Source organism: Dama dama, chromosome 2 (genome assembly GCF_033118175.1).
Source record: "Dama dama isolate Ldn47 chromosome 2, ASM3311817v1, whole genome shotgun sequence".
Lineage (NCBI taxonomy): Eukaryota > Metazoa > Chordata > Mammalia > Artiodactyla > Cervidae > Dama > Dama dama.
The window spans coordinates 32839333-32862871 of record NC_083682.1 but is presented as its reverse complement, the minus strand read 5'-3'; the positions used below and the strand labels follow the sequence as shown (position 1 = coordinate 32862871).

At 41.2% G+C, this 23539-nt stretch overlaps 1 protein-coding gene across 1 annotated transcript in view; it reads left to right on the top strand.

Moving 5' to 3' along the window:
* The window catches only part of GAB2 (GRB2 associated binding protein 2), a 168659-nt gene that overhangs the window by 97338 nt on the left and 47782 nt on the right, over window positions 1-23539 (top strand). The window contains exon 2 of the mRNA XM_061168337.1: window positions 17188-17488. Coding sequence (XP_061024320.1) covers window positions 17188-17488 — 301 coding nt within the window. The remainder of the gene's footprint in view (window positions 1-17187; window positions 17489-23539) is intronic.

Genomic DNA, 23539 nt, shown 5'->3' with positions numbered 1-23539 from the left:
GGACCATTTTTAAAGTCTTTTTTTAATTTGTTACAGTGTTTCTACTGTGTTATGTTGTGGTTTTTTGGCTGGGAGGTATGGAGGGTCTTAGTTCCCCAACCAGGGATCAAGCCTGCACCCCCTGCCCTGGAAGGCGGAGTCCCAACCACTGGACCACTGGAGAGGTCCCTCAAATTTTTAATTTTGTATCAAAATTTATATTGAGAATGATTGACCTACAGGAAATAAGTAAAACCCAGCATGTGGAGCCCTACTCAGAGCAGCCGCAGATCACTCCCGTAGCCTTCCTTTCAGCGGTCACCTTTTCATGCTGTTTTTATCCTTCATCCTTCAGCTTCAAAGACATAACTTTAATGCCTTTCCTCTTAAAGCCATTTTAATTCACATTTTTGTGCCTTTTTTGTTTGATGATTTTACTATTTAAAAATGCCTCCTCAAGGCTGGGAGTGGCATGCACACACACATACTATGTATATGTATACACACTGCTATGTAGAAAATAGATAACTAGTGATAACCTACCTCACCGCATAGAGAATACCACCCAGTGCTCGGTGGTGACCTGAATGGGGAGGGCAATCCAAAGAAAAGGGCACATATGTATAGTGTGACCGATTCACTTAGCTTTACAGCAGAAGCTAACGAAACATTGTGAAGCAACTATACTCAAATGTTAAAAAAGAAATGTGAGCTGCTTAGCAAAAACATTGATTAATTAAACCAAAATAAAATGCCTCCTAGAGCGCTGAACTATTGTCCAGAGTCCTAAGCGCAAGATCGTCACATGCCTTATGGAGAAAACACGTATTAGATACTCATCAGACTTGAGTTGCAGTCCTATTAGCCATGAGTTCAACCTTAATGAATGAGCAGTATATGTTAAATCAGGTGTCTTTACACAGAAACAGACATAAAACAAGATTATGTATGGATTATGTAAAGATAATGTGGCCAGAGGCTTGCAGGACTCTAACCGTTGAATTTCCTCAAGGAGAAATGATTCAGTATTTGCTAATTCAGTGTTTGTGGTGACTTTATAGACCATAACTATGGTGAATAATGAGAATTAATTGTGCTTGTATTATTCTCTTTTCCTGAAAAGTTCCTCCAGTATTTTTTCTTACTGGAGAGAGTTACCAGAACTCCTCTCATCCTTTGAAACCCAATCCAGGGGTCACCTGTGCTCCACGACATTCCATGACTTCTCCAAGCAGAGTGCACTCTGTTCATCCCTCTGTTGGAGCCCTGACCTCAGCCACTGAGTTCCCTGTGTACTGTACCTGCCTGTCCTTTCCATAGATCATGAGATCTTAAAGGACCTGGCTGGTGCTAGTAAGTACTAACATTTATCAACATTTAATAAATGTTGATTGAGTGACTTGAAGAAAAAGGAGAGTAAATGCTAGTGGAAAAGAAATTGAAAGCAAAGGAAGTAGGAAATAGATTGAATAATGAATTTGACAAGAGCATTTGGAAAGGACCCCTGAGTTGTCATTTTGATAACAGGCAGGTTCTGGGTCCCAGAATAGTTCACATGCTTAAAACCTGTGTTGATGAGCTAGTGCCCTAAATTACTTGAAGTGAAAAAAGAGTTTGTGGAGTCACCTAAGCCAAGAAGGGAAACCTGGCTTCCGAACCATCTTGATTTAGGACTCACATTTAACCCAGGTCCATCTCACTCCACTCTGTCTGTCTTGGTTGTTCTTAGACTCCAAAGGGTGGTCACTGCAACTTCAGGCTCCTGTCATCCCAGCCTTCTCACCAGTGAGACAGAATGCCCACTCTGAATAACGCAAACAAAAGCCCTCAAGCTGAATCTTAATGTCTGTTTGAGCTGGGTTGGAGCACATGATCACCGCTGAACCAGTCACTGGATGAAATGTACTAACTAGCTTAGCTTAGGCTCCCATGATCTAACCCTGGAAGCTGGAGTCAGATTCACATAAAAGACGTGTGTTTTTCCATGCTGTCTGTTGTGTGTCTGGTGTCTTGTGTACCATCTCACCCAGGAGAGAGATGGTTAGAATCCTGCTGCTGCTGCTGCTAAGCCTCTTCAGTCGTGTCTGGCTCTGTGCAACCCCATGGACGGCAGCCCACCAGGCTCCTCTGTCCCTGGGATTCTCCAGGCAGGAATACTGGAGTGGGTTGCCATTTCCTTCTCCAGGTTAGAATCCTAGAAGTGTTAATTAGCATACCGTAGAACTGAGAGGTTTTGTTTGTTTTTACCAAAAGAGGGGGCAAATAGGCATTCTTTCCTTTTTTTTTTTTTTTCCCTTTGGTATATCTTTCATTGGAGAGTTACACAGTACATAACATATATCAAGCACTGTGCTAAATTTTGGAGATAAAAAAGCCCCTGACCTCAGAATGGACCCATCTTATGGTAAGGTAAAGTTCATTCTGTGTCCAAGAAGCAAAAAATGTTCATTAGAGTCAGAAACGTTATTACTCAGATGAATGAGTCAGGAGCATATAACTGTGATCCTCGGGCATTTGGATTTGAGGACTGGAAATAACTTTGGCCTAAGAACTGAGACCTAGATTCTTTCTAATCCCTCTGTAGCCATCACCTACTGACTGTGAACTTGACCTTTCATAAACTCTGTGGCCAGTGTTTCTCAAAATGTAATCAGCATTTCATCTGTATTAAGCTTCTCCTCTTTCTGGACCTAAGTCCTGACCCACTGAACCAGAAGATTGGGGCTGTTATCTCTGCAAATTGTTTAAATTCGATGAACTTCCTTTTCCTCACCTGTAAAAAAGGATTTGCCTTGTAGCACAGGCGTGAGGATTAAATGTGATAATGGATAGAGCACATGGAATGTAGCGGGAGCTCAGCAAGTGCCTTTTTTCCCCTCCCCAGAGTGTAAAGTCACCGTGGTCCAGAGTAGTTGACGGATACCTAGAGGAAGGATAGCATGAAGCTTCTTTCTCAGGAAATGTTCCTCTAGAAATGTGTGACTGCCATGGGACCCGCTGGACTCTTACGGTTTGCTCTTAACTGTTATGGGGCATAAGTGTGATCTGCTGTTCTTCCTGCTACTGTGTGCTGGGATATAGTTATGTATCATGTACTCACAGGTCAGGTCAAATTCTTCCCTATTTATGACCATTTGAGCTGGAACTCAAATCATATCACCACTTGGGAGTTTCACCAAGGGAGAGGTAAGTGTGAGTGATGACTGTGTGTGTGTGTCATAGGTGGGGTTTTTTTTAATGTGTTTAAAGCAAAAAGCTTTTTGAAGATGTTTTATTTTTTTAATGTCCCTGACTAGTAAGTTCATTTTATTGATACCAACCAGTAACCTCAGTTAGATTCTAATTAATTAACTATAGTTCTCACTTAACAGGGTTCTCCTGGTTTGTTGGCAGGTTTTGGCTTTACCCTCATCAGAATGAGGGAAGTTGAAAGGACACACCCATTTCCAGGAGTTACACAAAACCCTCTTCCAAGAAATGCCTTGACCCTTCTACAACTTTAGCCACAAGGCTTGTGAGATTTGGTATCTGGAAAGATGGTTTGAGGCTCTGAGAAGTCCTTAGTCATCAAAGAAAAGTTCTGTTATCTTGGGTAGAATACCTAAGGCAAAGCAGAAGATTCTAGAGTTTCAGAAATATTTTCAACTGTCAAGGCTGAAACTAAGGGAGTTCTAGTTAATACTTGGTTTTGGGGAAGAACGTATCCCTCTGTTCCAAGAATCTGAATAATCTGATTAAATGAGGTGTTACCATGTCAGATTTTCTTGGTTAAAAATGTATAAGGCTCTCCAGGTTGGAAGAGACCTTAGTCCCTTTCTGTTTACTGATCCACTGCTTGAATCTCCCTCCCTCTAGTCTGGGTCAGGGGACAGCGAATGAATCTTGCCCACCACCTCTTTTTCTAGTTTTATTGGAACACAGCCACTCTTGTTTGCTTAAAAATTGTCTATGACTTCTTCCTTCCCCCTATAGATCTGAGTAGTTGTGAGAGAATGTCTGGTCTCTGAGGCTTAAAATATTTACTCTCTGCTCTTTAGAGAGAAAGTTTGCCAACCCTGCTCTAGGCTAACTCCTCTTTAGTATCTCTGATGCTGAGTAGTTCTTCAGTTTCCAAAGGACCTGCTTTGGGCTCTTTTAGAAAGTTCTTATTTACAGTGAGTCAAAAAAACCTACTTTTCTGTGGTATGCCCCTGCTGACCCTAGTTGAGCTTTAGTGTGGGATCACTCAGAATACACCAAATCGTTCTGCTGTGCGTCAGCTCCTTGTATCTCAGAAGACGACAGTCATGACTCCGGTCAGAACCTCACTAAATCCTGGTGCCATTGTATTTCAAGACCCTTCATACCACTGAAACTGGGCACGGTGCTCCCATGCGATCTGGCCAGTGTAAAGCTAAATTGGGGTCCCTCTAAGTATTCTAGGTGCCAAGTTCAATAGGAAGACGTAACGGCTGCATTCTACGTGGTTGGAGACCTTGGGATCGAATCTGAAGAACAGAGACAGGTTGATGTGGGATATGAATTCTCCACTTAAAGCCAGAATGATGCAACTTCTGGGCCATGTGTACCCACGGTGCACGGCTGTGGTCTGGGTGGTTGTGAAACAGTTTTGTTTTGTTTTGTTTTACTGAATTTGGGTACAAAAGGAACACAGTCACTTCTATTTCAACAGAGATGGTGATGGTGTTCTCTAAATCATAGATGCAAATGGGAGGTTCTTTCCTGAGGGCAGACCCTGATGCCGTGTACTTCTTTAAGCCCTGTCGCTGAGTAAAGTGACTTGCATTGTCTTCTGTGCGCTTGTCCCCCTACCATCGTCTCTCACTATTGCAGGCTGTTGCAACAACTTCTTAGTTTTCCTGCCTCTTGTTTTTCCTTTCCCTTGGTCTTCCTCATTCTGCCACTTAAGGGTGCAGCAGTAGTAATCATTTCTCTGCTGATTTGTTTGCTTCAGTGGCTCCCCTTATCAATAAAGGAAAGATTAAAAATTTGTAGGATGCACCAATTAAAAACTAAATTTTAAAAAATCTGTAGGATGGTATTGACTTTTCCAGGACCACCAAACTCTTCCTTTCCTCCTCCTTTTCCACATTCAGAGAAGACTATTCCATGTTCTCTGAACCTGTCTTATATTTTCCCATACCCAGGTCTTGGTCATACTATGTGCTCTATAAGAACTGACCTTTTCTCCTTCTTCCCAAAACCATATATCAAACTCTACCTTCTTCAGTTCATATTCATTCATGTTCATTTCTCTTTCTCTCTCTCCCTCTCCTGCCCATTCCTAAAGGTTTGGTTCTCTGCTTCAGTGGTCCAATATCATATTGTATTTCCTTTTATGTTGCTTATAAAAATCTGCTTTTTGTTTTCAGGATATGTGATCATGTCTTACCTCCCTGCATTGTTGTAAACATTGAAAGTTACTTGAAAGGAATGTTTGGGTCTTGCCTCCTTTCTTTATCCCTCAAAGCATTTAGGAGAATTTGTGCTTGTTTTAGTGAATATAACTATTGACTTGTCAGGAACAATTTAGTAGCAAGGAGAGTTGAATTGGAAGTAGATGATTTTGAATCCAACAGACTAGAAGAATCCTGATACTTCTAACTGAAATTCAGAGGAGTTCCTATTAATGTGGTATGGGGCCAGACAAAGGACAAAATAACGCCTCTTACTGGTGAAAAAAATAAGTTGGAAATCTGAGAATCATTCATAATGATAACTCTTTTGCCAGTTACATGATCTCAGAATGTCCTTGGGCTGCTTTCGATTCAATAACTATGTTCTTGGCATGTGTCATGCAGTTTAGTCCTAGCTGCCTTCACACTTAATAACCGTATTTAATTCTCAAGGCAATATTATTAGTTTTGTTATTTCCCCTTTTATATATTTGGTTATTAAGGCCTAGGAGATGTTAAGTTTGTCCAAGATTGTAGAGCAAGAGTCTTTTACCCTAATTTGAGTCTTTTACCCGAATCGCAAGCTTTGCTTATCACACTCTGAATCATCCATCTTATTCTCTCCTTACCTCACTATCTCATTCTCATTGCTCTCCTTGTTTCTCTGCACTTGCACCCCTTGGTTGAGTATTTGTTGATCTGAATTCATAGTGTTTCTTCTACCTGACTGGGTTATGCCAGGAATTAGCCATAAAGTGAAATAAGTCAAATTGGCTAAATTGAAAGAAGCCAATCACAAAAGGACAAATATGTGATTCCACATATATGAGTAGTTAGATTCAAAGATATAGGAAGTCTAATAGTGGTTTTCAGGGGTTGGGTGTAGGGAGGAATGGGAAGTTAATGTTTCATGGGTAGAGAATTTCAGTTGGGAAGATGAAAAAGTTCTGAAGATGGATAATATCAAAGACACTATAACAGTGTATATATACTTAATGCCACAGAACTATACACTTAAATGGTAAAATTTATGTTATGTTTTACCACATTGAAAATCTTTTTCAAATTTTAACTTAAAAAAAAAAAACTAAGCCATAGGACTTAGCCATTGCTATGCAAGTGATAGGGAGTCATTAGATTTTTGGATAGGGGAGTGGGAATGATGTGATTGGAGTTTTTCTCTGATTGGAAGATTAAACTGGAGTCATTTATAAGCATTAAATTAGAATAACTGGTTAGGAAGCTATGAAAACAGTTCAGACTATAGATAGCAAGCACTTGAAATAAGGAGTGCAGAAAGGCAGGCATGATCTGGGCTATTATGAATGATGTTGCAGTGAACATACTTTATATGTCTGAATGAATATATGTACACAGTTATTTGAGGTAGGCATCTGGGAGTAGATACAAGGCCCTGGGGTGTGTGTTCAGCTAGAGTAAACCCTGCCGTAGTTTTCCAAAGTGGTTATACCAACTCACATTCCTGCTAACAGGACGTGAGAGTTTCTCCACAGTCTTCACCATACTTCTACTGTCAGTCTTTCTCATTATAAACATTCTGCTGGTTTTGTTAGTGTTATTGATTTACATTTTCCAATGAGTAAAGAAGTTGAGATCCTTTTATGTCTATTGCCACTTTAATATCTTCTTTTGTATAGTGTCTGTTCAAACTTACATAGTGTCTGCTCATTTTTCTGTTGAGTGGTCTTATTCCTGCTAATTTGTACACTTTTTTAGATGTGTTCTGAATATGAGACATATGTATTGCAAATATCTCCTCCCACTCTCTTGGCAGTACCTTTTGATGATCAGAAAATAAGTTTAATGTTGTATAATTGCTCACTTTTTCTCTTGTCTTAGTGCATTTTGAGTATTCAAGAAATCATTGCCTACCCCAAAGTCATGAACATATTTTCCTTTGTTTTCCTCTAAATGCTTTATTATTTCATCTTTCACGTTTGGGTTTACAGTGATCTGAGATTAATTTTCACATATGCCATGACATAAGGGTAAAGAATCTTTTCCCATCGTCATCAGATTGACCTAGTTCCACTTATTGAAAAGACAAGTTTGGCTTTGTTTTATTTTTCTCCACAGCACTGCAGTATCATCTTTTTCTTAAATCTAGAGGTGATGTATGTATGGGTCTCTTTCTAGATTCTTCTGTTCCTTTAGCCTATTAATCTATCTTGTAGGCTCTACTTTTAGTCTTCTAAATAGTCAAGGCTTTCCTCCTAGTGGCTACCTTTGGTTACACCCAAATGGCCCTGGTAGTGAAAATTAAAATGTGCTCATGTTCATGACACATGCTCAGTCGTGTCCAACTCTTTGCAACCCCATGACCTGTGCCCGCCAGGCTCCTCTGTCCATGGAATTTTTCAGGCAAAAATACTGAAGTGGGTTGCCATTTCCTCCTCCAGGGGATCTCCCCAACACAGGGATCATTCCCCCCATCTCCTGCGACTCCTGCATTGGCAGACAGATTCTTTACCACTGAGCCACCTGGGAAGCCCAAAGTAAAATGTATTATCTATTGCAGGATAACAAATTACCCTAAAGCTTACTGGCTTAAAGGAGAAATAAATATTTATTATTTAATGTGATTTCTGTGAATCGGCAATTTAGGAGCAGTTTAGCTTGGTGGACTTGGCTCAGGATCTCTCATGAAATTGCAGTCAAAAAGTACCTATAGTTGCTGTGATCTTAACTAGGACCGACAGATATGCTTCTAAGAATAGCTCTTTTTCATAGCTGGCAGGAGGCCTTAGTTCTTCACCATGTGCATTCCTCCTTTGTACTGCTTGAGTGTCCTTACAACATGGCAGCTGATCCAAAGGAGACCCAAGAAAGAATCTACAGTGTCTTTCATGCCTTACCCTTGGAAGTCACACACTTTCATTTAAGCAGCATCCTATTATTCATCCTCATTCAGTAGGAAAGAGGACTACATAAGGCTGCACTGGGAAACGAGATTCATTAGGAGCTGTCTTGGAACCTGGCTACTACACAGAAAAATAGGAGAAGCTGGCTGGTGCCTTATTTAACATGTTTCCCCAAGGCAGAGAATCATGTATGCCATTGCAGCAAAGATCTTCTAGATCTGGCAGGTAGTTCAGTAGGTTTAGAAATGCTGGTGACTCTTAGTTTACTCCATTTTGTGTCCTCCTGCTCAGGACCCTGAATGCTCTAAAGTTTAATCATATTTTCATGTGATTCCTGAAGAGCCCATCTCTATCCTTGAATGGGAAAGATTGAGGACAACTAAGTCTGGTTATAATCATCTGCCAAGTATGAACAACCTTTCTCTCCATGATCTCTACTTCTCTTCTATGAACATTCCAATTCTCTTGTGGATAAGTTTTTTAAATTAAACTCTCAATTATGAGGTAATTTTAGATTCGCATATAGTGGTAACGATAATAGCCCAAGTAACCTGTGCCACTTTCTACCCGGTGGTGACATTTTCCAAAACTGTGCTACAGTATGACAACAAAGATGTTGGTATTGTTGCAGTCAAGATCCAGAACATTTCCATCACCAAAAGAATCTTTCATACTGCCCTCTTATAGCCACGTGATAACTTGCTTCAGTCATGTCCAACTCTTTGCAGCCCCGTAGACTATAGCCCACCAGGCTCCTCTGTCCATGGGATTCTCCAGGCAAGAATACTGGAGTGGGTTGCCATTTCCTCCTCCAGGGGATCTTCCCAACCCAGGGATTGAACCCACGGCTCCTGCGCCTCCTGCATTGCAGGTGGATTCTTTACCTCTGAACCACCAGGGAAGCCACAGCCAATTCTTTTTTACTTAAAAAAAAATATTATTGGAGTATAATTGCTTTACAATATTTTGTTAGTTTCTACTGTACAGCAAAGTGAATCAGCTATATGTATACATAGATCCCCTCCCTCCGGAACCTCAGTCCTGCCCACCCCCATCCCACCCACCTAAGTCATCACAGAGCCCTGAGCTGAGTTCCCTGTGCTGGACAGCAGGTTCCCACCAGCTGTTTATACGTGCTAGTAGCCTCACCACTTCTGTCCCGTTCCAACCCTCTCCTTAACCACTGACAATCACTATGCTGCTGTGCTGTGCTTAGTCACTTAGTCCACCTCTTTGCAGCCTCATGGACTGTAGCCTGTCAGGCCCCTGTGTCCGTGGGGATTCTCCAGGCAAGAATACTAGAGTGGGTTGCCAACATCTCTCCACAGAAGACATACAGATGACTGAAAAGCACATGAAAAGATGCTCAACATCATTAATTATTAGAAAATGCAAATCAAAGCTATTAATACAACGAGGTATCACCTCACACCAATAAGAACGGCCATCATCAAAAAAAAAAAAAAAAAAAATCTACAAATAGTAAATGCTGGAGAAGATGTGGAGAAAAGGAAACCCTCCTACACTGTTGGTGGGAGTGTAAGTTGGTACAACCACCACGGAGAACAGTATTACAGTTCCTTAAAAAACTAAAAGTAGAACTACTGTATGACCCAGCAGTCTGACTACTGGGCATATAGCCAGAGAAAACCATGTTTCAAAAAGATACACGCACCCCAGTGTTCATTTTAGTGCTGTTTATAATGGCCAGGACATGGAGACAACCTAGATGTCCATCGGCTGATGGATGAATAAAGAAGATGTGATACCTGTTAATGTAGACAATGGAATATTACTAAACCATAGAAAGTAATGCCATTTGCAGCAACATGAATGGACCTAGAGACTGTCACACTGAGTGAAGTAAGACACACAAAGACAAATATCTTACGATACTGCTTATATGTGGAATAAAAAAGGGTGGAAATGAACTTGTTTACAGAATAGAAGCACTGATGTAGAAAGCCACTTACGGTTACCAGGGGATGGAGGGGGGATGGAGAGAGTGGATTAACATATACACACCACTATATGTAAAACAGATAACTAATACGAACCTGCTCTATAGCACAGTTCAGTTCAGTTCAGTGGCTCAGTCATGTCTGACTCTTTGCAACGCCATGAATCGCAGCACGCCAGGCCTCCCTGTCCATCACCAACTCCCAGAGTTTACTCAAACTCATGTACATCGAGTCGGTGATGCCATCCAGCCATCTCATCCTCTGTCGTCCGCTTCTCCTCCTGCCCCCAATGATTTCCTCCAGTTTTCTTCTAAATGTTTTATAACTGTATATTTGAGTTCATGATTCATTTTGGTGTTTTTGTTTGTTTTTGTTTTTTTTTTCATGATTCATTTTGAGTTCATGTTTGTATAAGGTGTGAGACTTAGATTAAGATTCACTTTTTCCCCGCTATGGATGCCCAGTTGCTTCAGCATCAGTTATTGAAAAGGCTGTTCCTCCATTGAATTTCTTTTTCACCTTTGTCAGAAATCAGTTGAACATATTTGTGTGGACTTCCCTGGTGGCTCAGCTGGTAAAGAATCCACCTGCAATGCGGGAGACCTGGGTTCGATCCCTGGGTTGCGAAGATCCCCTTGTGAAGGAAAAGGCCACCCACTCCAGTATTCTGGCCTGGAGAATTCCGTGAACCGTATAGTCCATGGGGTCGCAAAGAGTTGGGCACAACTGAGTGACTTTCACTTTCTCTGGGTTCTGTGTGTGTGTGTGTCTGCCAGTATGACATGGTCTTGATTTCTGTAGCTATCCCGTAATTATTGAAATCTAGTGGGCCTGCTTTTCCCCTTTTAGCTACTATTTCAAAGTTGTTTTAGCTATTGTACTTTCTCTGCCTTTCTCTGTACCTTTTAGAATACTTCTACCTACATCCATAAAAGCTCATGCTGGGATTTTGATTAAAGTTGTGTTAAATCTGAACACCAATTTGGGGAGATGTACTGTGCTGTGTCTCAATTCATGAACATGGTATGCCTCTCCATTTAGGTTTTTTAAACTTCCTTTTATCAACATTGTATAGTTTTCAGCATACATGTATTGAACATGTTTTGTTAGATTCATGCCTCTTTTGTGTTTTTTTAATGATTATATGAATAAATGCCCTTGTATTTTCATTTTCTATGCCCATGTGTGTATTTGATAGAATACAGAAGCAAATCAATTTTTGTATGTTCATCTTATCAGGCATACCTTGAAGATATTACAAATTAGATTCCAGACCACCACAATAAAGCAAACATTGCAGTCATCTGAAGTTTTTGGTTTCCTGGTGCATATATATAAAAGTTATTTTTTAAAAAATGCTGTCACCTGAGCTTCGTCAGATCACTGATCACAGATAATGATTAAAAAGTTTGCAATATGCAAGAATTACCAAAATGTGAGACAGACACATAAACTGAGCAGATGGTGTTTGAAAAGTGGCACCAGCGGGTTTGTTGGACACAGGGCTGCCGCAGACCTTCAAGTCATATAATATGCAACACCCCCAGACTGTAATAAAGCCATGCTCAATACAGTGAGGTTCGCCTGTATTTTGTGACCCTGCCAGACTTGCTTACTTGTCCTAGGAGTTTTTTTCCTGAATTCCTTGGAATTTTTTATGTGGACAATCATGCCATCCAAATAGGGACAATTTTTTTCTTCCTTTACAATCTATATGCCTTTTTAAAAATTGAAGTATAGTTAATGTATAATATTATATAGTTTACAGGTGTACAGCATGATGATTCAGTATTTTTAAAGGTTATGTTCCACTTACAGCTCTAAAATATTGGCTATACTCCATTGCGTTGTGCAACATGTCCTTGTAGCTTATTTATTTTATATGTAATAGTTTGTACCTCTTGATCCCCTACCGCCATCTTACCCTACCCGCTTCCCTTTTCCCACTGGTAACCACGAGTTTGTTCTCTGTATCTGTGAGTCTGTCTCCTTTTTGTCATATTCACTAGTTTGTTTTATCTTTTGGATTCCACATGCAAGTGATACCATGTGGAGTTTTGTCCCTCCCTGTCTGCTTTATTTCATTTACCATAATACCCTCCAAATGCAGCCATCTGTATGCCTTTGTCCTCCTTTGAGAAGTTAGTAAAGTCTCCTCTGTTTATGGAATTTTTCAGGCTAGAATACTAGAGGGGGTTGCCTTTTCCTACTCCAGGGAATCACTCTGACCCAGGGATCAATCCCACGTTCTTGTGTCTCCTGCATTGGCAGGCAGATTCTTTACCAGTGTGCCACCTGGGAGGGCCCTGAAGCATATTAAGCACTAAATAAATATTTGTTGCATGGATGGATGGAGAGATGGATGGCGGGAAGGAAACATAAACATAAATGAGGCCAAGGAGATAAGAGCAGTTCAAGTTAGTAATGTTTAGCAAACACCTACCGTGGAGATTCAGAGAGGAGTAGGAGGAGATTTTATTCATTGTCTACTTGGGAAGAAATAACAAATACTAAAATATCTGTAATATGTTGTAAAAAAAAAATGACATGCCATGAGAAGTTCATAAAAAGTGTTATGAAGGTTCAGGGGAAGTAGAGATTCATTTCAGCTGAGGCACTGGAGAAGTTGTCTTTGGAGCTAGACTCTATGGAGTTGCTTATATTTGCTTCTGAATTATGTGGTTTCCAAAAAAAAAAAAGTACATGAAAGTTGGGGCGGCGGGTGTTGTGGCAGAAGAGGGATGTGAATCTGAGACCAGACTGGATGGCTTTGCCTGCTCTGTCATAAATTCATCAGCATTTTGTATGCGGCCGTTTATCAGCCTCCACCATTTCTTGCAAGCAGAACCTGACGGGCTCCGATGTTATCTGTTCCAAACACCTTTTTCTTGTTTATGACAGTGTGTGTATGTGTGTTGACGTTTGCACCTGCACCCCAGTGATGTGGAGACAGTTCTTTCTACAGAGCCAGGCCCTAAAAGAGGATACATCAACTGAAACACACCCTTTAATACCTTTAAAAACTTCTCCATGCTATCCACACACTTGCGTTATGTACATGTACCTGCAGCTTGCACACACACAAGCGCACAGAGAGTTTTGAACACAGTGGCCTGGGTAAGATGTTAGGCAACTATGGTTGAAGGTACTTACGTTTATTTTCCTCAGCTCTATCCTATACCTTAATCTTCACTTCCACCTAAGGCTTATTAGGCAATAGTTATATCCCCCTGACCTTCTGGATTCTGTCAGGAGTTCATGTAAGAAGATGATTCAGCCTATGGCCATACCACCCTGAACGTGCCTGATCTTGTCTGATCATGAAAGCTAAGCAGGGTTGGGCCTGCTTAATACTTGGATGGGAGAAAATGATTCAGTAATTAATCCAGTACCTACTTACTGATAACCACCGATGTGCCAGGCTCAACTGTAAATGCAGAGAATGTAGCATGGGATAAAAAGAACCAATACCTGCCCTCATGGAGTTTACATTCTAGGAGGTGGGTGGAATCAGCAGCCATACGGTGTTTTAGGTGGTGTGGGTGCTGGTGAGATCAACATAGCAGAGTAAGGGGGAGAGAGTGTGACGACCGGACAGCCAGGAAAACAGTCTGTCCAGTAATGTGACATTTAAATAGTGACTTGATGGAAGGCATAAGCAGTGGGAATATCTGGGGAAGGAGTATTCCAGGCAGAGGGAACAGCCAGAGCGGAGACCCTGAGGCAGGAGTGTGCGGCCAGCGTGGCTCAAGCAGAGTGGGCGCGGCAGAGAGGGGCAGGGCTGAGGTAAGAGTGTGGGTGAGGGGGTGTCGCCCGGGGCTCATTGGCCACTGTGAGGACTGTAGCTTTTCCTCTGAGTGAAGTGGAAAGCCAGAGGACAGTTGGTGCAGAGAAGCGCTGTGCCCTGATTGACAGCAGCTTTCATGTCGGAAACAGATTGCCGGATGAAAGCACAGAAGCAGGAAGGCGGCTGAACGGTGGACTCGACCAAGCGTGTAACCATGGAGGTGTGGAGAAGTGACCAGGTTGTAAATGTATGTTTACAACTGTTTGGACCAACCAGATTTGCTGTTGGGTTTAGGAGTCGATGACTGACAGCAAGATTTTTGGCCTGAGCAGCTGGAAGGTTGGAGCTGCTCGTAGCTGAGATGGGAAACATTGAAGGAAGAAGAGACTTGGAGGATAGGAAGAACTCAGTTTAAAGGAAGTTTGTGATGCCAGGGCTTCCCTGGTGGCACAGTGGTTAAGAATCTGCCTTGCAAAGCAAGGGGCGTGGGTTCGAGCCCTGGTTGGGTAGCTAAGATCCCACATGCCGTGGAGCAGCCAAGCCTGAGTGGTGCTACCTCGGAGCCCTCACGCACAGCTAGAGAGTCCATGTCTTGATGAAAGATGTCATGCGACACAACAAACTTCCTCATGCCCCAGCTAAGACCCGATGCATCCAGATAAATAAAATGTATTTTTAAAGAAAGACTTGATACACTATCAAGGGTGAAACAGACCACCAGCCCAGGTTGGATGCATGAGACAAGTGCTCAGGGCTGGTGCACTGGGAAGACCCAGAGGGATGGGAGGGGGAGGGAGGCAGGAGCGGGGATCGGGATGGGGAACACATGTAAATCCATGGCTGATTCATGTCAATGTATGGCAAAAACCACTACAATATTGTAACATAATTAGCCTCCAACTAATAAAAAATAAATAAATAAAGACTTGAGATGCCTATTAGGGAGAAGCAGGTATGAGACTCTAGAGTTCTATAGACGGATATGGGCTGGAGCTATAAATTTGCCAATTACAGCAGTTAGATGACTTTTAAACCTGTGAAATGAAATAGAATAACCTAAGAGGTGGATATAGAAAGAGAAGAGTCTAAGAAGTGAGGATGGGGCATTCCAGCCTTTAGAAGTCAGGGAGATGAGGAGGAACCAGAACTGGAAACTGAAAAAGAGAAGCTGGGAGATAGGAAAATTGAGAGTGAGCACTGAAGCCAAATGAGGAAAATGCTTCAAAGAGAATGGAATAGTAAACTATTATCAGATGTTGCTGAGAGATCAAGTCAAATCCAAAAGTTGCTTTAGAGTATTGAACTCTTTAAGACCTCTGTTGAGGGAGGTAGGGGTCGGGGGCAGCCTGCTTGTATTGCTTCCAAGAAAATAATGGGAGGAGAGGAAACAACGATTAACACTATAGAAATCTCTGAGGTTTTTTCGGTAAAGAGGAGCAGAAAACTGGGCTATAGTTGGAAGGGAATGTGGGATCAAGCCAAACTTTGCATTTTTTTTTTTTTTCTGAGATAGAACAAGTTGGTGTCCTGGTGGGAATGATCCTAGGAGGCAGGGAAGATGCAGTGATTGCCAAGATACAGTGATGTCCCCATGTAGTGAGAGGGGGTGATGCTCTAGTGGAAGAAAGTGGGCCTTAGACTGGGTGAACCATCCATGCTGCATAGTAATAAACTACTTTGCTATAATGCAGGCAGATTGGTAAATACAGTAATGGAACATGTGTTGATTCTCTTCTGCTTGCTTGTATATTCTCATACCAAAGAGTGGAGGTGCTACAGGTTTAAAGAGGGCGACGTTCAGATGATTGCCAAAGAGCAAGAGAAAATCACGGACCAGATAAACGTAGTCAGACTGTCGCAGCGTGAGGGCTCACTTGAGCTTAAGGTGAGAGCAGCCAACGTGGTTGTATGATTTTCTCCAGCTCCGTACAGCTGAGTGGGAACAGGCAGAGTAGGCTAAGCATTAGACTTAGTCAAGGGTTATGGTTTCTCAGAGAAAGAGAGGAAGAGAAGCAAGAGAATGATTATAATGATGGATCACAGGAACAAGGCAGGTAGAAGGAAGCGAGGATGGAGACAGAAGGTGAGGGTGCCAGGTGCCAGGGGCCAGGATTAATGGAGTGGAGTCCCAGTGAGGTCTGAAGAACCGTGATGACAGTCAGGTCCTTGGCATTAGTGGCGCTTTAGTGTTGCATCATAGTGCTTTGTGTGCAGAATAAACCCTGTAAGGTAGGTAGGACAGTTGGTGATGATATTCTATTCTATAGATAAAGCAGTGATTCTCATTCTATAGATAAAGCAAGCTCCAAAGAGGTAAATAACTTTATCTAAAAATCACACAGCTAGTCCGTGGTGAAGCATAGACTCCACCCGAGGCTGTTTTATTTGTGATATCTTTTTACCACTTTGTGTGATGTCTGCTTACAGATTCCTCAGTCTCACTGAAGAGATGGAATGTAGAAGACAACATAAGGAAATGCGTAACTGAGTGTTAAATTCCATAATATGGCATGACATAAGGAGTTTATTCATTCAGGAATATATATTGAGTGCTTATTATGTACAGGGCTGTATTATAAATACTAGGGATATACTATTATCCACTATATATAGTGGTTGAGATGGGGGAAATCCTGAAGTTATGTGCTTCAGGGAAGTTTTAGAAGAGTTTCTATGTGATTCTTCCAAGGCATCATGATTGGGTAAAAGCACCAGGGACTGAAAGCTTGGAAGCTTTTTTCTCTGCTACTTGCTGTATGTGACATTGTTGCTTCCACTCACTCTGCCTTAGTGGGGGACTCCATCCATAAACTGAGATGTTATGGTTTTGCAGGTTCCACCCTGACTAAAAGTCCTGTGAGTTTGAGGCTGTATTCTAGCTTGATGGGATAATTGTATAAAGTGTTTTAGTTCTCACCTGACCTCTTGATCTGAAAAGTGGAAATGCCGTATCTCATTTCATAGTGATAAGATCCTGTTTCAGTAGTGAAATGCTGCGTTAACGTGTCTTCTAAAGTCATCCGCTGTTTTTGAAACTCTGGGGAAACACAAAAAGGAGATAGAGGCCACGCTCGGCCAGCAGGTGCGACAGTCCCCGCCCTCAGCCTGGTGATATCTGAGGACCTGTGAGAAGCTTTGAAGTAACTCATACTCTCCCCCTCCTCTCCCTTCTTCCCGTGCAGGCCTGGAAGAAACGCTGGTTTATCCTGCGGAGCGGCCGGATGAGTGGTGACCCCGACGTCCTGGAGTACTACAAGAATGATCATTCCAAGAAGCCCCTGCGCATCATCAACCTGAACTTCTGCGAGCAGGTGGATGCAGGCCTGACCTTCAACAAGAAGGAGCTGCAGGACAGTTTCGTGTTCGACATCAAGACCAGCGAGCGCACCTTCTACCTGGTGGCCGAGACGGAGGAGGACATGAATAAGTGGGTCCAGAGCATCTGCCAGATCTGCGGCTTCAACCAGGCAGAAGAGAGCACAGGTACGAGACCCTTCTCGGGAGGGACCAGGGGCCTCCTGGCAGTGGCTGGGCCCCTGCGGCCAAGGCGGCGGCCTTCAGACTCCTTGAACGAGCAGAGCGAGCTTCAGCGAAAGGCTGTCCTCTGAGGTGGAGGAGAAGTAGGCAGAGGGTGAGAGAGTTGAAGGGGTTGGCCGCAGAGTAGAGGGCCTCCTAGCCCCGAGTCTGCTCGCGTGGAAAGCAGGCATGTCGGGGTTGTGAGGAAGCTCAAGGTACTCGATGGTATTTCTTCAGGCACCTCCACACCACGCCGTTTCTCAGGTCTGCCCTCTCTCCCCTCAGCTGTCTGGCTCTCTGTGCCTGGTTAACTTGTCAACCACACGTGGGGCAGCTTGCACCTTACTCTCTTCTTTGATCCATCCTCTGTCCATTCCTGTCTTCTGCTTCAGAACAACCTGCACAGTTATACTCGCCGCTTTTCTGGCAAGGGGAGGTGTGGGATTCTTTGTGATTACTGTTGATGTACTTATGTTTCCCTGGGAACGGACACATGAGAAGGGGGGAGTTCTGACTTGTGTTCGGATTTTGTTAGCCTTCACAGAAAGAGTAGCTCAACATTTTTAAGTGAGGCTTCAGTTGCAGAATTGCTCTTTGACATTTGTTTGGTCTCATCCCCAACTCTAGGATGATTGAGGAGTAGGGTTTTTTTTTGTGTATGTGTGGCAGATGGAAAGCCTAAGTTAGTAGTTTCCTAAACCTGGTTACATATCAGAATTAAAGAGGAACATTTTTTAATGTTGATGCTGAGGATCCATATCAAATCAGTTAGCTAAGAATGTCAGGGGTGGGACCTAGGCATCAGCCTTTTAAAGGCTTCACACCGAGTGGCAAGGGTCTGGGACTCAGCATCCATATTCTGTAAATAATTGAAGGCCACATACAATCTCTGATTCCTATACCTGTTTTCTAAACTTTTTAGAACCCTTTAAAAACATGAAAACTGTTTCTAGCTCATCAACATCAGCCTCATCTGGGAACCTATTGGAAATGAAGATTCTTAAGCCCCACCCAGACTTAGTGAATCAGAAACTCTGGAGGTGTTTTAACCAGCCCACCAGGTGATCTGATGCACAGTTAAGTTTGAGAACCATTGATTTAGACTCTTAATATCAGAGTGGGGTTTATGGACGAACAGCATCATCCTCTCCTGGGAACTTGTTAGGAAGACAGAAGACTTCTGCTCAGACTTAGAGGATCAGAATCAGCATATTTTTTTAAGTTTCTTATTCTGAAATAATGTTGGACTTAACAGAAGAGGTGCAGAACTGTACAGCAAGTTCCCATGTATCTTTCATCCAGCTTTCCCTAACATTAACACCTTTCTTAACCAGAGTATAGTTGTCAAAATGTTGATTGGTACAATACAGTTAGTTGCAGTGTGTTGGGATTTCACTTGTTTTTCACCAGTGTCTTTATTCTGTTCAGGATTTGGTCCAGGATACCATATTAGATTTGGTGGTTCTGTCTCTTGGGCCTCCAATCTGGGATGCCAGTTTCTCAGACTCTCTTGTTTTCTTTGACTTTGACACTTTTAAGGCATACTGGCTAGATATTTTGTAGAATCTCCCTCAGTTTGAATTTGTATGATGTTTTTTCATGATTAAATTGAGGTTTGGGGGAGACTACCACAGAGGTAATGTGCCTTTCTCTGCATGTTGTATTAGGAGACACATGGTGTCAATATGCCTTATTACTGGCCATGTTACCTTGATCACTTGGTTAAGATGGTATCTGACATCTTAAACCTTCTTCCACTGTAAAGCTGCTATCTGTGCTTTCATAATTAATAAATATTTTGGAGGAAGTACTTTAATGATGAGCAAATACCCCATTTCTGCTTAAACTTTTGCCCACTAATTTTAGCATTCATCTGTGGATCACATTTGCAACTGTTATTACCGTGGTATCCTAATGAAATGTTCTATCTCCCTCAGGATTGTATTAAGATACCTAGGTGATTTGTAGGCACATTAAAATTTGAGAAGCTCTGGTCTGGATTATTTGTTCACAAACCTGGTGGGTCATCAGAATCACCATAAAAGCTTTCATCTTTTAATTCATGGGTTTTAATTCAGTAGGTCTGACTTACAGCTGCAAAATAGTTTTGAGAAACTCCTGCTACAGAATGGGAGGAATTATTTCCAAATCATATCTGATAAGGGTCTAGTATCTAGAATATAAAAAGAACTATTACATCTCAGTAACAAGAAAAATAACCTCATTTAAAAATGGGTAAAGGATCTGAATAGACATTATTCCAGAGAAGTTATACAAATAACCAGTAAGCCCATGAGAAAATGCAAAGATGTTGGACATCCTTACTCATTAGGGAGATGTGAAACAAAGCCACAATGAGATAACACTTCACACCCACTAGGATGACTGTAATCAAAATATGGACAGTGACCAGTGTTGGCAAGGATGTGAAGAAACATACTTTGCTCATGTATCCCACCTCATATGTTGCTGGTGGAATGTAAAATGGTACAAAGGAACCTGTTTACAAAACGGAAATTGATTCACAGATACAGAAAACAAATTTATGGTTACCATGGAGGAAAGGAGGGTGATAAATTGGGAGATTAAGATTGACACCTACCCACTATTGTATAAAAAGACAATAAGAACCTACTGTATCTCACAGGGAACTCGGTTCAGGACTCTGCAGTGACCTGTATGGAGTCTAGAGGAGAGTGGATTTGTGTATTCACTGTACAGCAGAAGTTAACACAACATTGTAAACCGAATATACTCCAATTAAAAAAAGTATGTGTGTGTGTGTGTATATATGTATAATGTGATATATATATACACACACATATATGGTCACATTTTCATCATCCATTCATTCCTCAGTGGACCTTTAGGTTCTTTTCATGTCACTCCTACTGTAAATAATGCTGAAATTAACATGAGGGGGCAGATAACTCTTCCAGACAGTAACTTCAGTTCCTTCAGTGATATATCCAGATGTGGAATTACTGGGTTGTATGGTTCTACTTTTAATTTTTTGAGTAAAACCTCCATACTGCTTTGCATAGTGGCTGTACCAATTTATATTCCCACCTCCAGTCCACAAGGGTTCCCTTTTCCCCATATCTCTGGTCACACTTACCACAATCTTTTTGATACTAGCCATTTAACAGGTGGTATCTCATTGTGGTTTTGACTTTATTTGCATTTCTATACCTGTTGACTATTCAGATATCTTCTTTGGAAAAAGGTCTATTCAGATCCTCTGCCCATTTTTTAATCAGATTATTTGAGATTTTGCTATCAAGTGATATGAGTTCCTTGTGTATTTGGGGTATTAACACCTTATCAGATATGAGGTTTGCAAGTATTTCTCTCCCATTCCTGAAGCTGCTTTTTCATTTTATTGATTGTTTCTTTCTCTGCGCAGAAGCTTTGTAGTTGGATGTAGTCCCTCTTGTTTATTTTTGCCTTTTCTATTTGTGCTTTTGGTGTCACATCCAAAAAAAAAAAAAAAAAAAATCATTGCCAAGACCAATGTCAAAGAACTTTTCCTCCATGTTTTCTATTAGGATGTTTATAGTTTCAGGTCTTACATTTAAGTCTAATGCATTTCAAGTTAATTTTTGTGCATAGTGTGAGATTGGGTTTTAATTTAATTTAATTTTTTTTTTGCATGTAAATATCTGGTTTTCCCAATACCATTTACTGAAGAGACTTTTCTCCTTTGAGTATTCTTGGCTCCTTTATGAAATGTTGACCATATACTGGGGCTTTTTGTTCTGTTCCACTTGTCTGTGTGTCTGTTTTTTTATTAATATGCCAGTACCATGCTGTTTTGATTACTATAGCTTTATAATATACTTTGACATCCAGAAGTGTGACCCCTCCAATTTTGTTCTTTCTCCACATTGCTTTGGCTATCTGGGATGATTTGTGGTTCCATATGAATTTTAGGATTGTTTTTTCTATTTTTGTAAAAAATGCTATTGGAATCTTGATGAGGATTGCACTGAATCTGTAAATGGTTTTGGGCAGTATAGACATTTTAACAAGGCAGATTCTTAAAATCCATGAGCACAAGTTATCTTTACATTTATTTGTGTTGAAGTTCTTAATTTTTGAGTGAGGGGCCTTGAAGTTTCACTTTGCACTGGGCTTTGCAAATTATGTAGCTGACTGTGCCTGGACTAGATGCCCTTCTCTAGGAATTCTGTGATCTTCCTTGAGTAAGGACTGTGAAGCCCCATTTGACTCTTAAATTCTTTGGTATAATTTTTGCTTCCTGGGTGAAATTTTTGGTTCTACCTGACCAAATCTTTGTTATTATAGCTTTTATGGATTTTGTTTTTCATTTTATTTTTGATGGAGGAATAAAATGCTTATGCAAAAAAAAAAAAAATAGAAGAAAATGAGGAAGAGGTTTTTAAAAAGCAGGAGAAAAAAGCCAGAGACCCTCTAGTCTCAAAGCTTTCATAAATGTGAGAAGTAAGTCCAAGAAATACATCAGATTTTAGGAAATATGTATAATGGGGTTGGGGAGGAACCAGAAAGCAAGTTACTTTGAACTGAACTATTCTCTTGTGGGATCAGAAGTGTCCCTACAAAAAAAAATTTATCCTTAAAATGTAGCAAAATTTATTGTTGGTGCAAATATCTTATTTTTAAATCACATATTTAAAAAACAGTTATTGTCTGAATCCCTTCTTTTACTATATAGAATTTAAGTATGATTCAAATTCAAATGTGTACAACTGCATCATCTGGGCATACTTTCTTTTGGTAGGAGTATTCATTTGTTCATTCATACATTGTTCATTCACTCAGCAGATCTTTATGGAAGACTTATTCTGTGACAGTCCCTGTCATAACCACTGAGGCTACAGACTATAAAGCTGAACAGCAGAGTTCCAGCACTCAGACATCATAGTCTAGTGGAGGGGACAGACATAACCAGACAGTCCCAGGGAAGTTCTATAACAGAAGCATCTCCACGGATGGAGGCACCAGCCCACGCACCACCAGCTCAGCGAGGGAAGGAAAAGAGGGAAAATATTAAGGAGGCGACAAGTAACCAAGTCAGTGTTTTTCAACGGCTTTGTCTGTTAGGCAATATATTCCCTTTAACTTTTAACTTCTTTTATAAGGGATTATTTAATAGATGTCTAGTGGGTTAATTATCAGAGCAAGAACATTAAACTACGATCGAGGTTTAGGATTCTTTGTGAGATCTTTCTGATGAAAACAAGTGGGTTTTCTTCCTTTGGTAGAATCTGGTATGTAACAAGATTCTGCCACATAATAGGTTTTGTTTTAACTTAGAAGCACTTTCTAAAAGTGTATCTTATCTATAAAACCTTCAGGTAAGGAGTGGAAGATTAATCATCTAAGTCAGTGTTTCTTTTAGAATCAGGATATGAGGAAAAGCAGGAAGGAAGTTAACATTTGACTACCTACTTTTGCTAAAATGCTTTATTTCATTTAATCAACTGTGTTTCCATTTCTTTCAAATAAAAAAAAAGAATGCTATTTTTTAATCCATGCCTAACACTCCAGGACTAAAGCTCTTGTCTGTCATACCCATGCATTGTCTGGGTTCAGACAGACTCTCCAGCCCTCGTCTGCCTAAGTTTCTTCCTAAACACAGCACCACTCTCCTGTTGCTGGGATTTGTCCACCTGCCTCGTGTGAGACACATCCTGTACTTCATAGGTAACCCTCAGTGACCACAAAAGGAAATAATAGGAGCTGTGTACTGAGCATCTACCCTTTGTAAAATAGGGTATGTAAAATACATTCTTACTAAAAATTCACAGTAATCCTTTGAGGTAGCAATGATCTCGACTCGTGGTCACAGCTAGAAAATGATGGAGCCAGGATTCTAGTCTAACCCAAGTCTGACTGCATTCTCACACGCCATCTCTTTGCCCCGGACCTCCTGGAATGTGAACATCAGCCAGAGCCAAGCCCTGTTGTTTTCGCCCCTGTGGATACCACGTAGTAGATTGATAGCACTCTTTGACCCCTTCCACCAGGGTTCTG